Genomic DNA, 16,834 nt, shown 5'->3' with positions numbered 1-16,834 from the left:
ATACTTTTATTAACTCCACACCTTCTCCTAATTTCCACACTCCAAATTTTCTGCATAATATTTACACCACACATTGCCCTTAGACAGGACATCTCCACTGCCTCGTTGCTGCTGCATTCAAAACCCAAGCTTCACATCCATATAAGAGTGTTGGTACTACTATACTTTCATACATTCCCTTCTTTGCCTCCATAGATAACATTTTTTGTCTCCACATATAGCTCAATGCACCACTCGCCTTTTTTCCCTCGTCAATTCTGTGATTAACCTCATCCTTCATAAATCCATCCGCCGACACATAAACTCCCAAGTATCTGAATACATTCACTTCTTCCATACTTCTCCTCCTCAATTTGATATCCTGTTTTTCTTTATCTAAATCATTTGATACCCTCATCACCTTACTCTTTGCTATGTTCAATTTCAACTTTCTACCTTTACACCTCTAGAACTGGACTGGGGACCCTCATCCTCAGAGAAGACAATAAGTGTACTTCAGAGAAAACTCAAGGTTCTCCCTGGAGCTGTTTGAATATTTTCTTCTCCTACCACCCCCTGTATTTTTAAGCTACATGTGAAGTTTATTAATAGACAGAATACATTGACAGAAAATGCAAACATGATTACATTGGTATAATATATCAAAGGTTACGACTCCTCCAGCTCCTCCAAAGCTGGACGCGAGCCCAGTATACAGCATGTATTTCCCCTCTGGATAGCCACGCTGAGCCGCTGGAACATGAAAGTGGCTGCCCTTGGGTCCCTGGCGGTGTTGACGAGTCTGGAAACCAGTTCTTTAAGGAAACGTGTGGCATGTTTTTCCCATGATCCTAAGGTCTCTGATCCCACTGGGACAAATTGATATTGTTTGCTTATGTCCCTGTACTTGCTGATATACTCCTCCCTGTGGTCAGCTCCTTCCTGTCACCCGACACTGTGATGGATATAGGTGTCCGCCAGTGTAGACACACAGGTATAGTCCCATGCTAAGAGCTTGCCATTCTTCCAGGGATAGATGGTGATCCCATTGGGGCAGTTTGCTGGTTTGTGGGTATTGTTGGCTAGTGATCGGGGCTCCCTCTCAGCTGGGCATCCAGCTGTAGCAAGGGTTCTCTTTATGATGTTGTTGACCTCGTTGTGTCTTGCATGCCAGCCCTTGGTTTTGGAACAGTTAAGGAAAGGAGGGGCTAAGAACACTTCCCTGTGGTACACCACTGTCCAAAGGTTGTGTCTTTGACAGGGAGTCTTACCCCATGGCATCCAAATTTCCTTCTTTTTATGCATTTTTTCAATGGTACAGTGGAACCCCAGTTTTCGTCTGGTCTGGTTATTGTACAATTCAGTTTTCAACCACTTTTTTAGGTGAAATTTTCCCCGTTTTTGTACATCTGCTTGGAAATCAGACATACCAGACGTGTCCGTGGGACATGGCTGCTCATACGTTCGTGACTCAGTCTGCCTTTGTTACTCTTTCAGTGAGCATTACTTTGCATGTTCATCTGAAACATTTTGTAATAATCCATTGTTTTTTGTGCTTGCAACTGCTAAATAAGCCAGCCTTTAGGTAAAGAAAGTGAGAAACACGATAGACTTCAAGAAAGAACTCGTAGAGAAATACAAAAGTGGTGTACATGTAGCCGAGCTCACCAGGATGTATGGAAAGTCCAAATCAATGATCAGTTCCATCCTGGCAAAGAATAAAGAAATCAAGGAACTTATGTTGTGCTAATGAAACAGAGATTGCAAACAATTGAAGATGTTGAGTTGTTGTTGGTGTGGATAAACCAAAAACAGTTGCATGTGGATCTCGTAAAGAAAATGCCTGGAACGAGTGTTGCTGATAGTGAATTTAAGGCCAGCAAAGGCTGATTCGACAGATTCAAGAAGCAAAGTGGCATACACAGTGTGGTAAGGCATGGCGAGGCTGCAAGTTTGGACAAATGTGGGGCCGAAGAATTCGTTGATGAATTCAAGGAATACATAGAGGTTGAAGGATTCCTCCCCCAACAAGTCTTCAGCTGTGACGAAACAGGCCTCTTTTGGAAGAAAATGCCGAAGAGGACCTACATCACGCAGGAGGAAAAAGCATTGCCAGGACACAACCCTTTGAAGGACAGGCTAACTCTCTTGTTCTGTGGTAACGCTAATGGGGATTTCAAAGTGAAGCCTTTACTGGTGTATCCCTGAAAATCCCAGAGCGTTCAAGAAAAACGTCATCAAGAATAAATTGTGTGATGTGGAAGGCTAACAATAAGGCATGGGTCACGAGGCAAATTTTCATTGAGTGGGTCAGTGAAGTGTTTGGCCCAAATGTGGAGAAATACCTCCTGGAAAATCAGTTGCCACTCAAGTGCCTCCAGTAATGGACAGTGCTCCTGCTCATCCTCCAGACTTGGAAGACCAATTGTTGGGGGAGTTTAGTTTCATCACAGTGAAGTTCTTGCCCCCTAATACCACTCCTCTCATCCAGCCCATGGACCAGCAGGTCATTTCAAACTTCAAAAAACTCTACACCAAAGCAGTGTTTCAAAGGTGCTTTGAAGTGACTTTGGACACTGAATTGACCATAAGAGAGTTCTGGAGGAATCACTTCAGTATCCTCAATTGCATAAGCCTTTTAGATAAGGCTTGGCAGGAAGTGACTTCCAGGACGATTAACTCTTCTTGGAGAAAATTGTTGCCAGAATGTATCCTCCAAAAGGATTTTGAAAGGTTTGAGGCTGACCCTGATTACCCTACACCTGTTGTGGAATCTATTGTCTTTGGGGCAGTCCATGGGGTTGGAGGTGAGTGGCCAGGATGTGGAAGAGTTGGTGGATGACCACAGGGAAGAACTAACCACTGAAGAGCTGCAAGACCTTCATCTGGAACAGCAACAGACTTTAGCTGAGGAAATTGCTTCAGAGGAGGAGGAGGAGGAGGAAGAGGGAGGGAAGAATGTGCCTTCTTCAGCAATTAAGGACATTTGTGCAAAGTGGAGTGAAATGCCAAGTTTTGTGGAGCAGTATCACCCTAACAAAGCTGCTGCAAGCCGTGTCAGCAACATGTTCAATGATAATGCCGTGTCCCATTTTAAGCAAATCTTAGAGCCACCAGAAACTGGCCTCTCTGGACAGATTTTTTGTGCGGCAGGGGTCCAGTGACTCTCAAGCTGGTCCTAGTCCCAGTAAAAGACAAAGAAGGGAGGTAACCCCGGATAGAGCTTTGATACATGAAGTCCTTATGGAATGGGATTCCCCTTCCAAACAACCTCTCCTCCCTCTCCCCTCCTCACTGTCTTCCATACGCTAACAAGAGTCTTCAATAAAGGTAAAAGTGATGTTAAATGCTCATTTATCCATTTCATTAGTCATTTATATTTATTTCTCATTGTTTTCTGTATGTAAAACTATAATTATTCTCTATAAAATTGTTGTTAATATTTTTGGGTGTTTGGAATGGATTAATTGGATTTACATTGTTTTTTATGGGAAATATTACTTCAGTTTTCGTACAAATTGGTTTTCGGCCAACCTTCTGGAACGGATTGAAGACGAAAACCGGGGTTCCACTGTATATAGTAGATCTTGGTTTTCTATGGCTAATGGGTATGTTACTTGTTTTCTGTTCCTGAAAATAACATTTTATGCCATTTTTATAATACCAGCCACTTTTCATTACTAGTTTTCTTATGCACCATTTGATTATGGTTAAAAAAGAAAACTGTGCAGTTACTATAAACACTTCTGATTTAGCAGTTGCTTCAAAAGGCAGTCCAAGTGAGAGAATTATTATTTAGTTGAAAATATGCATTGCTTTATTTAAGTAATGCATATACATACGAATTCATATCTTGATGAGTTTCAACATTGTACATTAAACTGTTAATGCAATCCATACTATTGTCCAGTAATGTAAGTGCCCCCAATTTTTTCATTATAATTTGTTCCTCTGCTTTCTGGTAATGATATATTGTTTCATAGGACACTTTATTTCTTGGTTTTATTTCATATTTTCCATATCTATACTATAGTTTGTGTACTAGACTGGATATTAATACCCAGCATGATCTCTTAACTAACATTACTAAATATGATAAATTTTATTGTGTGTCTGTGATAGCATACCTTTAAACTAGTGATATTAAGCATTGTATATGGTGTGAAGAAGGAATTAAAGCAATATCTTTTCTGTCCCTAAATTGCAGAGCCATTGAAAACAGCGAGTGGCTGAACCAGCTAGAATCTCTTCTTCAGGTTTCTGGGGCCATAGTAGATCTTATAGACCTGCTTGGTGCATCCGTTATGGTGCTGTTGGAAGATGGGTGGGATTTCACTGCTCAGGTAAGGATAAAAATAAATGATGTACAGTTAAAAGTATAAAATAGGGCTCTGGTTTGTGTGCAGGGGCCTTGGAGGCAAACCTGGAATATGGTCAACACATGTACAACTAATATTCCACTCTGTAGGTCTGACTATGACAGTCAGTTAAACTCAAAACATGGTCATCTACAGCAGTACCTAGTTCCACAACACTGCCAAGGCTTTCCTTATCCAAGACTTGGCTGATTTAATACTTTTTATTCATTAGCTTTGTCTGGTTTGTGCTAGACAGTGTTTGCTGTTTGCTTCTAGCTGATACACAAAGCTTAGGTCATGGTAAGTTTGAACTTGGGCTCTAAATGGCAGAGACTCAGTGGTTCACACTGAGTCATATAGGTATGCTGTCCCTGTCCCTGTTCACCCATCAGTTTAAAATGGGTGCCTGGGTGTTAGTCGACTGGTGTGGGTCGCATCCTGGGACAAAACTGACCTAATTTGCCCGAAATGCTCAGCATAACGAGCGGCTTTCTATATAGTAGTACAGCTAGGCCTGTATACCATGTACATGTACTTGTAGTAAATAAAGATATTATTATTATTATTATTATTCCCAGCATTCCTTACCATCTCTGATGAAGATTCCATATTTTGAGGTATGAAAATGCATTTCTGCATCAGGAGCTTGGTAAACTGTAGAACTATTAGAGGCCTGGAAGCCCACATAGATTTTCCATCCCCAGCTGTTTTATTTCCCATTTAAGTGACTGTCAAGAGCTGAAACTGACCTCAGGAAGCCTGTGGGTGTAACCAAAAAGCATTGGCTTGTGAAGAAGAGCCACAGAAAACCATTACTGAGTGAAGCAAACTGAGAGTCCCTACTGGACCTAGAGAAGAGAGTATTATATTGGGTGTTAATATGAGTTGGTTGTGTTCCAGGTGAGCCTTGAGGCTCCTCTGCAGAATGTATTTTTTATACCTCAAAACTTTTATTACTCACTTTTTTGAAGCTCTATTGGCAATACATGCATGTTACAATTCATGTTGTTGGATACATACACTCGAAAATATGTATTAATTCTGTTTACAATAAATTTGTTTATTACAAATCTATTTTTCATTATTAATTCCATTATGTATTATGGTACTTGCAGTACAATACCTTACATTTCTTTCTATCCTTCTCCTTTCAGAGCTGGTTTTTATAGAATTAGTTATCAGCCGTAGTCCGTTCCAGGAGGTTGGCCTAAATCCGAAATGGCCAAAAACCAAAGTAATATTTCCAATGAGAAATAATGTAAATCCAATTAATCTGTTCCAGACCCCCAAAAATATTAACAAAAAATACATTTTTTAAAGAATACCTATAGTTTTACATACAGAAAACAATGGGAAAGAAATATAAAGCAGTAATTTTAATAGATGAACATTACATACCTTTATTGAAGTGGTTCTTCAGTGGTTAGCTCTTCCCTGTGGTCCTCCACCAGCTTCCACATCCTGGCCACTCACATCTAACCCCATGGACTTCCCCAAAGACACAATACATTCCACAATAGGTGTAGAGTCGTCAGGGTCAGCCTCAAACCCTTCAAAATCCTTGTCGAGGACACATTCTTGCCACAATTTTCTCCAAGCAGAGTTCGAAGTCCTGTAAGTCACTCCCTGCCAAGCCTTATCTATAAGGCTTATACAGTGGCCAGTTCAGTGTCCGGGGTCACTTCAAAGCACTTTTGAAACATTGCTTTGGTGTACAGTTTTTTGAAGTTTGAAATGACCTGCTGGTCCATGGGCTGGATAAGAGGAGTGGTATTAGGGGGCAAGAACTTCACTGTGATGAACTTACACTCCTCAAACAATAGGTCTTCCAAGTCTGGAGGATAAGCAGGAGCATTGGCCAGTATCAGGAGGCACTTGAGTGGCAATTTATTTTCCAGGAGGTATTCACACTCGGGCCAAACACTTCATTGACCCCTTCAGTGAAAAGTAGCCTCGTGACCTATGCCTTGTTGTTAGCCCTCCACATCACACACAATTTACTCTTGATGACATTTTTTCCTTGAACACACTGGGTTTTTCAGAGTAATACATGAGTAAAGGCTTTACTTTGAAATCCCCACTAGTGTTACCACAGAACAAAAGAGTTAGCCTATCCTTCATAGGCTTGTGTCCTGGCAATTCCTTTTCCTCCTGCGTGATGTAGGTCCTCTCTGGCATTTTCTTCCAAAAGAGGCCTGTTTCGTCATAGTTGAACACTTGTTGAGGGAGGAATCCTTGAATTCATGCACAAATTCTTCAGCTGGACGTTTGTCTGAACTTGCAGCCTCACCATGCCTTACAACACTGTTTATGCAACTACACTTCTTATCTGTCGAACCAGCCTTTACTGGCCTTAAATTCACTATCAGCAGCCTCGTTCCCGGCATTTTCTTTACGAGATCCGCATGCAACTGCCTTGCCTTCTCGCAAATTATCCCCTCTGAAACTCTATCTCCTGCTAATTGTTTTTGGTTGATCCACACCAACTACTACTACTACTCCACATCCTCGATTGTTTGAGACCTCTGTTTCATTAGCATATTTACACCTTTCGCAACATCAGCTTCCTTGATTTCTGCTTTCTTCAACAGGATGGAACTGACTGTTAATGTAGATTTCCCATACATCCTGGCCAGCTCTGCCACATGTATGCCACTTTCATATTTTGTGATAACTTCTTTCTTGAATTCTATCGTGTTTGTCACCTTCTTTACCAAAGGGGTGGCACTCTGAACTTTTTTTGGCCCCACGGTGACTTATTTCGCAGTTGCAATCAATAAACAAGCACCAAAAACGATGAATGAAAGCTCAGAGTATTCCTAACCCAATGAGAGAGACAGGCAGACTGAGTGATACAAGTGAGGAAGCGCATTGCCGGCGGGTGGGCTCGTCTCGTACCAACAATTTCCGAGTGGATGGCCGATATCTGGGGGGAATTTTGCCGAAAGAAGTGCTCGATTTCCGCACCTGCCAATATCCGGGGTCCACTGTATACAGGAGGCCCTCCACATTCGCGAGGGTTAGGGGATCAAGAACCTCGCGAATCTTGAAAATTCGCAAATGTTTAGTGTGCAGATATGATGTAGGGAAATACAGTGGACCCCTGACTTATGATATTAATCCATTCCAGAGAGCACATCGTAAGATGAAATTATCGTAAGTCGAATTAATTTTCCCCATAAGAAATAATGGAAATCAAATTAATTTGTTCAAGACACCCAAAAGTATGAAAAAAAACATTTTTACATGAAATATACATTTTCCTACACACAAAAAGAAGGATACATGCACAGTATATATATTGTGCATGTACTAGTGTACTAAATGAAGAAGAAATGACACTTACCATTATTGAAGATGCGGTGATGAGTGATGAGACACTGTATCCTGGGAGTGCCTTTTCCTCCTGAGTAATGTAGGTCCTGTTTGACATTTTCTTCCAGAGCAGGTCTTATCACACTGTGTATGCCATTACGATTCTTAAATCTCTCAAGCGCCAACCTTTGCTGGCCTTAAATTCACCAATATGAGCACTAGTTCTTGGCATTTTTTCCTGTTCACCTGGGTGTTAGTCAACTGGTGAGATCGCATCTTGGGGGACAAGATTAAAGACCAGTGGAAATAAGTTTGACAGTCCTCGATGACACACTGACTTTCTTGGGTTATCCTGGGTTGCTAACCCTCTGGGGTTAATTGTTTCTCGGTATTTTTGATAAGCCACACCGACAACAGTCTCTCCACATCTTCTTGTAGTACAGCTGACCATGGTGTAGCAGCAGCTGACGGTGGTACAGCAGCAGCTGACAGTGGTACAGCAGCAGCAGCAGCAGCTGACAGTGGTACAGCAGCAGCAGCTGACAGTGGTACAGCAGCAGCAGCTGACAGTGGTACAGCAGCAGCAGCTGACAGTGGTACAGCAGCAGCAGCTGACTGTGGTACAGCAGCAGCAGCTGACTGTGGTACAGCAGCAGCTGACCGTGGTACAGCATCAGCTGATGGTGCTACAGCAGCAGCTGACGGTGCTACAGCAGCAGCTGACGGTGCTACAGCAGCAGCTGACGGTGCTACAGCAGCAGCTGATGGTGCTACAGCAGCAGATGACAGTGGTACAGCAGCAGATGACAGTGGTACAGCAGCAGCTGACAGTGGTACAGCAGCAGCTGACTGTGGTACAGCAGCAGCTGACCGTGCTACAGCAGCAGCTGACGGTACAGCAGCAGCTGCAGTTGACCGTGGTACAGCAGCAGCTGACTGTGGTACAGCAGCAGCTGACTGTGGTACAGCAGCAGCTGACCGTGGTATAGCAGCAGCAGCTGATGGTAGTATAGCATCAGCTGACGGTGCTACAGCAGCAGCTGACAGTGCTACAGCAGCAGCTGACAGTGCTAAAGCAGCAGCTGATGGTGGTACACCAGCAGCTGATGGTGGTAAAATAGTACAGTGGACCCCCGCATAACGATTACCTCCGAATGCGACCAATTATGTAAGTGTATTTATGTAAGTGCATTTGTACGTGTATGTTTGGGGGTCTGAAATGGACTAATCTACTTCACAATATTTCTTATGGGAACAAATTCGGTCAGTACTGGCACCTGAACATACTTCTGGAGTGAAAAAATATCGTTAACCGGGGGTCCACTGTATTTCTCACCCTTTTTACCACAGGGTTGGCACTAGAAGCTTTCTTTGGGTCCATGGTGGCAAGCATTAAAAACACTGGAATAATACAAAATTTATCAAATGTATGCGTGCAGCCATCCGCCCTGGCTTGTAAACAATGTCACACTAGCTCAGCTGAGGCACTCAGGCCAGACGGACCAGACAGTCGTGTTCGGGACGAATGATGTAAATCGAGATTTTCAACGTAGGTCGGGGTCAAATTTTTATGCTGACAAGCATCGTAAGTCGGTTTTATCGTAGGTTGAAGTCATCATAAGTCGGGGGTCCACTGCATAATAATACTGCACTGCAGCATTCACGAATGTTTTGATACGCAAATATTTTTTATTTATTTATTATCACACTGGCCGATTCCCACCAAGGCAGGGTGGCCCGAAAAAGAAAAACTTTCACCATCATTCACTCCATCACTGTCTTGCCAGAAGGGTGCTTTACACTACAGTTTAAACTGAACATTAACACCCCTCCTTCAGAGTGCAGGCACTGTACTTCCCATCTCCAGGACTCAAGTCCGGCCTGCCGGTTTCCCTGAACCCCTTCATAAATGTTACTTTGCTCACACTCTAACAGCACGTCAAGTATTAAAAACCATTTGTCTCCATTCACTCCTATCAAACACGCTCACGCATGCCTGCTGGAAGTTCAAGCCCCTCGCACACAAAACCTTCTTTACCCCCTCCCTCCAACCTTTCCTAGGCCGACCCCTACCCCGCCTTCCTTCCACTACAGACTGATACACTCTTGAAGTCACTCTGTTTTGTTCCATTCTCTCTACATGTCCGAACCACCTCAACAACCCTTCCTCAGCCCTCTGGACAACAGTTTTGGTAATCCCGCACCTCCTCCTAACTTCCAAACTACGAATTCTCTGCATTATATTCACACCACACATTGCCCTCAGACATGACATCTCCACTGCCTTCAGCCTTCTCCTCGCTGCAACATTCATCACCCATGCTTCACACCCATATAAGAGCGTTGGTAAAACTATACAGTGGACCCCCGCATAACGATCACCTCCAAATGCGACCAATTATGTAAGTGTATTTATGTAAGTGCATTTGTACGTGTATGTTTGGGGGTCTGAAATGGACTAATCTACTTCACAATATTCCTTATGGGAACAAATTCAGTCAGTACTGGCACCTGAACATACTTCTGGAATGAAAAAATATCGTTAACCGGGGATCCACTGTACTCTCGTACATTCCCCTCTTTGCCTCCAAGGACAAAGTTCTTTGTCTCCACAGACTCCTAAGTGCACCACTCACCCTTTTCCCCTCATCAGTTCTATGATTCACCTCATCTTTCATAGACCCATCCGCTGACACGTCCACTCCCAAATATCTGAATACAGTGGACCCCCGCATAGCGACCTTAATCCGTGCAAGAGGGCTGATTGTTATGCGAAATGTTCGGTATGCGAATGAATTTTCCCCATAAGAAATAATGGAAATCAAATTAATCCGTGCAAGACACCCAAAAGTATGAAAAAAAAATTTTACCACATGAAATATACATTTTCCTACACACAAAGAGAAGGATACATGCACAATAGTAGAGTAGTACATGCACAATATATATTGTGCATGTACTACTCTACTAAATGAAGAATAAATGACACTTACCTTTATTGAAGATGCAGCAATGACTGATGAGACACTGTGTCCTGGGAGTGCCTTTTCCTCCTGAGTACTGTAGGTCCTGTTTGGCATTTTCTTCCAGAACAGGCCTTATCACACTGTGTATGCCACTACGATTCTTAAATCTCTCAAACCAACCTTTGCTGGCTTTAAATTCACCAATATGAGCACTAGTTCCAGGCATTTTTCCCTGTTCACCTGGGTGTTAGTCGACTGGTGTGGGTTGCATCCTGGGAGACAAGATTAAGGACCCCAATGGAAATAAGTTAGACAGTCTTCGATGACACTGACTTTTTTGGGTTATCCTGGGTGGCAAATCCTCTGGGGTTAATTGTTTCTTGGTATTCTCAATAAGCCACACCAACAACGGTGCTACAGCAGCAGCTGACGGTGGTACAGCAGCAACAGACGATGCTACAGCAGCAACAGACGATGCTTCAGCAGCAGCAGCAGCTGACGGTGGTACAACAGCAGCAGCAGCTGACAGTGCAGCAGCAGCTGACGGTGGTACAGCAGCAGCTGTACCACCAATAGTAGCGATGGTTGATTGGGGTTTATTATACAACCTGGCCAGCTCGGAGACACGCACTCCACTTTCATACTTATCAATGATCTTTTTCTTCATCTCTATAGTAATTCTCACCCTTATTGCTGTAGGGTTGGCACTAGAAGCTTTCTTGGGGCCCATGGTCACTTATTTTCCAGAAAAAATCACCAAAAACACTGTAATAATACGAAATGTTCCGATTGTATGCTTGGATGTTACCGCGGAGGCTGGCTGGTAAACAATGCCACCGGCGGAACATGTGAGCGTGGCTCAGGCCGCACATTGGAAGCGTCTCGGACGAAGGGCGGTGAGCGGGTTTTTGGGTGGTATGCGAGGCAAAATTTTTGCGAAAAAAGCGAGCTTTATGCGGATTGTACGGTATGCGATGCGTGCGGTATGCGGGGGTCCACTGTACATTCACCTCCTCCATACTCTCTCCCTCCAATCTGATATCCAATCTTTCATCACCTAATCTTTTTGTTATCCTCATAACCTTACTCTTTCCTGTATTCACTTTTAATTTTCGTCTTTTGCACACCCTACCAAATTCATCCACCAATCTCTGCAACTTCTCTTCAGAATCTTCCAAGAGCACAGTGTCATCAGCAAAGAGCAACTGTGACAACTCCCACTTTGTGTGATTCTTTATCTTTTAACTCCACACCTCTTGCCAAGACCCTCGCATTTACTTCTCTTACAACCCCATCTATAAATATATTAAACAACCATGGTGACATCACACATCCTTGTCTAAGGCCTACTTTTACTGGGAAATAATTTCCCTCTTTCCTACATACTCTAACTTGAGCCTCACTATCCTCGTAAAAACTCTTCACTGCTTTCAGTAACCTACCTCCTACACCATACACCTGCAACATCTGCCACATTGCCCCCCTATCCACCCTGTCATATGCCTTTAACAAATCCATAAATGCCACAAAAACCTCTTTAGCCTTATCTAAATACTGTTCACTTATATGTTTCACTGTAAACACCTGGTCCACACGCCCCCTACCTTTCCTAAAGCCTCCTTGTTCATCTGTTATCCTATTCTCCATCTTACTCTTAATTCTTTCAATAATAACTCTACCATACACTTTACCAGGTATACTCAACAGACTTATCCCCCTATAATTTTTGCACTCTCTTTTGTCCCCTTTGCCTTTATACAAAGGAACTATACATGCTCTCTGCCAATCCCTAGGTACCTTACCCTCTTCCATACATTCATTAAATAATTGAACCAACCACTCCAAAACTATATTCCCACCTGCTTTTAACATTTCTATCTTTATCCCATCAATCCCGGCTGCCTTACCCCCTTTCATTTTACCTACTGCCTAACGAACTTCCCCCACACTCTCAACTGGCTCTTCCTCACTCCTACAAGATGTTATTCCTCCTTGCCCTATACACGAAATCACAGCTTCCCTATCTTCATCAACATTTAACAATTCCTCAAAATATTCCCTCCATCTTCCCAATACCTCTAACTCTCCATTTAATAACTCTCCTCTCCTATTTTTAACTGACAAATCTATTTGTTCTCTAGGCTTCCTTAACTTGTTAATCTCACTCCAAAACTTTTTCTTATTTTCAACAAAATTTGTTGATAACATCTCACCCACTCTCTCATTTGCTCTCTTTTTACATTGCTTCACCACTCTCTTAACCTCTCTCTTTTTCTCCATATACTCTTCCCTCCTTGCATCACTTCTACTTTGTAAAAACTTCTCATATGCTAACTTTTTCTCCCTTACTACTCTCTTTACATCATCATTCCACCAATCGCTCCTCTTCCCTCCCGCACCCACTTTCCTATAACCACAAACTTCTGCTGAACACTAATACTACATTTTTAAACCTACCTCATACCTCTTCGACCCCATTTCCTATGCTTTCATTAGCCCATCTATCCTCCAATAGCTGTTTATATCTTACTCTAACTGCCTCCTCTTTTAGTTTATAAAGCTTCACCTCTCTCTTCCCTGATGCTTCTATTCTCCTTGTATCCCATCTACCTTTTACTCTCAGTGTAGCTACAACTAGAAAGTGATCTGATATATCTGTGGCCCCTCTATAAACATGTACATCCTGAAGTCTACTCAACAGTCTTTTATCTACCAATACATAATCCAACAAACTACTTTCATTTCGCCCTACATCATATCTTGTATACTTATTTATCCTCTTTTTCTTAAAATATGTATTACCTATAACTAAACCCCTTTCTATACAAAGTTCAATCAAAGGGCTCCCATTTTTATTTACACCTGGCACCCCAAACTTACCTACCACACCCTCTCTAAAAGTTTCTCCTACATTAGCATTCAGATCCCCTACCATAATTACTCTCTCACTTGGTTCAAAGGCTCCTATACATTCACTTAACATCTCCCAAAATCAATCTCTCTCCTCTACATTCCTGTCTTCTCCAGGTGCATACAAGCTTATTATGACCCACTTTTCGCATCCAACCTTTACTTTAATCCACATAATTCTTGAATTTACACATTCATATTCTCTTTTCTCCTTCCATAACTGATCCTTCAAGGTTACTGCTACCCCTTCCTTTACTCTAACTCTCTCAGATACTCCAGATTTAATCCCATTTATTTCCCCCCACCGAAACTCCCCTACCCCCTTCAGCTTTGTTTCGCTTAGGGCCAGGGCATCCAACTTCTTTTCATTCATAACATCAGCAATCATCTGTTTCTTGTCATCCGCACTACATCTACACACATTCAAGCATCCCAGTTTTATAAAGTTTTTTTCTTCTCTTTTTTAGTAAAAAAGAGAAGAAAATATATTGTAAGGAAATATAATAATAGCATTTACTTAGCCTAACAATACTGCTTCCTCAACCTATTGAACCACGAACAATCATAAAACACATGAAAACATCGTAAAATATTGTATATACACTGTACATGTTATGGTTTAATAACAGATAATGAACAAACAAAACACTAGGCATTCACGAATGTTCGAAGTTCACGAAAGTGGAACTCGTGAAAGTGGAGGGCTAGCTGTAGTCATGTCTAGTGTGTGATAGGGGAGGAAGGTAATTGTTATAATCCAGGTTTTTGCAATGTTTTAAATGTCCTTAAGAGGTTTAATTTACATGTTTATGACAAATGTATCTAATAAAAGACAGTACAGTATATAATGCATTAAACCCTTATTATCATATACAGGTAACTAGCATAGCCCAGCTGTGCCTTGACCCATATTACCGAACTATTGAGGGGTTTCGAGTTTTGGTGGAAAAAGAATGGCTTGCATTTGGTCACAGGTTCAACCACCGGTCAAATATCCTCCAGGGATCTCAAGCAAGTGGCTTTGCTCCCATCTTTCTACAATTTCTTGATGCTGTTCACCAAGTATGTCATCACTATTGATTTTACTTTTGAAAAAATTAATGATGTTTTTGTAACATTGTTGCTCTTTGTAATAATCCACTACTTGTAGTGCTGTCATCATTCATTACAATGCTGTGATAAATATGATCATGAAACTCTTTTCCTGCACAATGTTACCATTAATAAAAGAGAAAACGGGAGCTAAATGTACAAAAAAAAAAAAAAAAAAAAACATGCATACACTGTATACCAAAAGGGGGAAAATATGCCAGTCATGTTCATGAGGTACCTTTATTTGTTATTAATTTCCAAATAAAATAACTTTACAGATTCAACGCCAATTTCCACTGTCGTTTGAGTTCAATGAGTACTATCTCTGCTTCCTGGCCTACCACTATGTTTCTGCACGTTTCCGCACTTTCCTGAGCGATTCAGAATTGGAGAGAGCAGAGTTGGGAATCATGGTGGAAGAAGACAAAAGAGGCTCCCTGTCTCGGCACCATAAAGGTCTGGAAGCAACACAAGATGATGATATATATCCAGGAGGTACTTAACTGACCCCTTTTGTCATAACCTTAATGCTAAAAAAATGTCAGCCATAGTAATTCAAGTAAAATTCCACGAATATTTATTGTAAAAATGGTCAATACTCATTACATGAGTATTTGGAAGAAGTTTAAGCTATTGAAAAATGAAATTTGAGTTAACCACAATAGGAAAGCAGTCCACTCAAGGCTTATTATCATAAAGTAATGTAATCAGATCTTAACTATAAGTGGTTCACATTTAACATAATTATTACAAAAGCAGTCCTCCTGTCCTAAATTTTATAATAAATGATGGTAAATGTGGTTTTCCTATGGGTCAAGCTGCCTTGGTGGGAAATGGTCAGTGTGTTTAAAGACTTGATTACTGTGTACTGTATGTGTGTATTAACAAGCTAGAAAATAGGAAAAAACATATTAATCCTCTCACTGTTCTTGCATAGATCACTGACGCCAATGTCGCTTACCTAGATCAACGTCTTGAGCCCATTTCCCTTAAATATGCTGTGAGTGGCAGATTCTGGCTTGGATATGAAATAATGAGTTTGTGCAGCGAGTGTGTACAGTATAAAAAAAAGATCCTGCCCCATGCAGTGCATGATGGGAAAAGCAAACCTCTGAACTTGTAGTTGGTTTAAAATACTGAATTTGAAGTGTTTTCTAGGATGGCTTTTATGGACATGCTACTGAAGTAGAGAATTTTGGTTAGGTCCAGGCTGGAAGTAGCTTGAAATAGGACTCAGAATAGTGGAAATGTTAATATTTTGACGACTTTCCTGAGGAAGGGTAGGGTTCCCCAGTTTCTTATATAATAATAATAATAATTTTTATTTTGACATGATACATGGTTGTACAAAGGAATATAATAGTTGGGTGTACATGCCAATAGCTTCTTTGTATGCAGAGCATTTCGGGCAAACTTAAAATTAACTTAAGATTAATAAGGCAGTAAATAGCAGTTCATTTTACTAGGTCTGCTTCAATTATTGAGATGCTTTAAACCAAGACCATATAGTGTAAAACTTCAATATTTTTTTTGTGATGATGGATTCAAAATGGAAGGCAAGTGTAATATTGGAAAGGCCTAGGAACATGATTAGTAAACAGGGAAAAGGCTGCTTTAGTGGCTGGAAAGTCTACAGTGTTTATTATCAACTCTTTAAATTTGAAATTTGTTTTTTGTGTAAAATTGGCCAAATTGCCAACTTCTGTGCACATTATAGGTTTCTTGTATTCAATCAATAGAACAGTAGGGCCAAACTGCCAACTTCTGTGCACACTATAGTTTTCTTGTGTTCAGTCAATAGGACTGAAGGCATACTAGGGAAATAGCTAGAAACTGGGTCAACTTGAACATTAGAGTTAGGTTCAGATAAGACTCAGTCTGTGAAATTGCCGATATGTACACTGCAGCCAGACTGCAAACTTTGTGCTTGCAAAATTCCTTAAGTTTTCCATTAAGTTTTGCAATTTTGGTGTCATTACCTCCAAGAAAGATTCTCTACCATTTAAGAGATAAACTTATTTTTTTTTATCAGTCACGACACTGTCAGCACTGTTTCAGGGGTTGCCACATTGAAAGGGTTAAATGAGCATTTCGGCTTTCATATGGTTATCATTAGTAAATATAAATGCTGCTGCAATATATTGATTCTTAAAAAATGGATTTACATCTCTTGAAAGTTGCCCTATACCTTATATCAGCTGCAATTTCTTTATA

At 41.2% G+C, this 16,834-nt stretch overlaps 1 protein-coding gene across 5 annotated transcripts in view; it reads left to right on the top strand.

Annotated features, from left to right (window-relative positions):
- Sbf (SET domain binding factor) overlaps window positions 1–16,834 on the top strand; it is a 302,684-nt gene that overhangs the window by 216,416 nt on the left and 69,434 nt on the right. For all 5 annotated transcript variants that reach the window (XM_070094967.1, XM_070094968.1, XM_070094969.1 and 2 more), the window contains 3 exons: window positions 4,187–4,322; window positions 14,405–14,590; window positions 14,899–15,115. In XM_070094967.1, coding sequence (XP_069951068.1) covers window positions 4,187–4,322; window positions 14,405–14,590; window positions 14,899–15,115 — 539 coding nt within the window. The remainder of the gene's footprint in view (window positions 1–4,186; window positions 4,323–14,404; window positions 14,591–14,898; window positions 15,116–16,834) is intronic.

Source organism: Cherax quadricarinatus, chromosome 48 (assembly GCF_038502225.1).
Source record: "Cherax quadricarinatus isolate ZL_2023a chromosome 48, ASM3850222v1, whole genome shotgun sequence".
Classification (NCBI taxonomy): Eukaryota; Metazoa; Arthropoda; class Malacostraca; order Decapoda; family Parastacidae; genus Cherax; species Cherax quadricarinatus.
The sequence above is the reverse complement of the archived record's forward strand: the minus strand, read 5'-3'. Positions and strand labels throughout refer to the sequence as shown.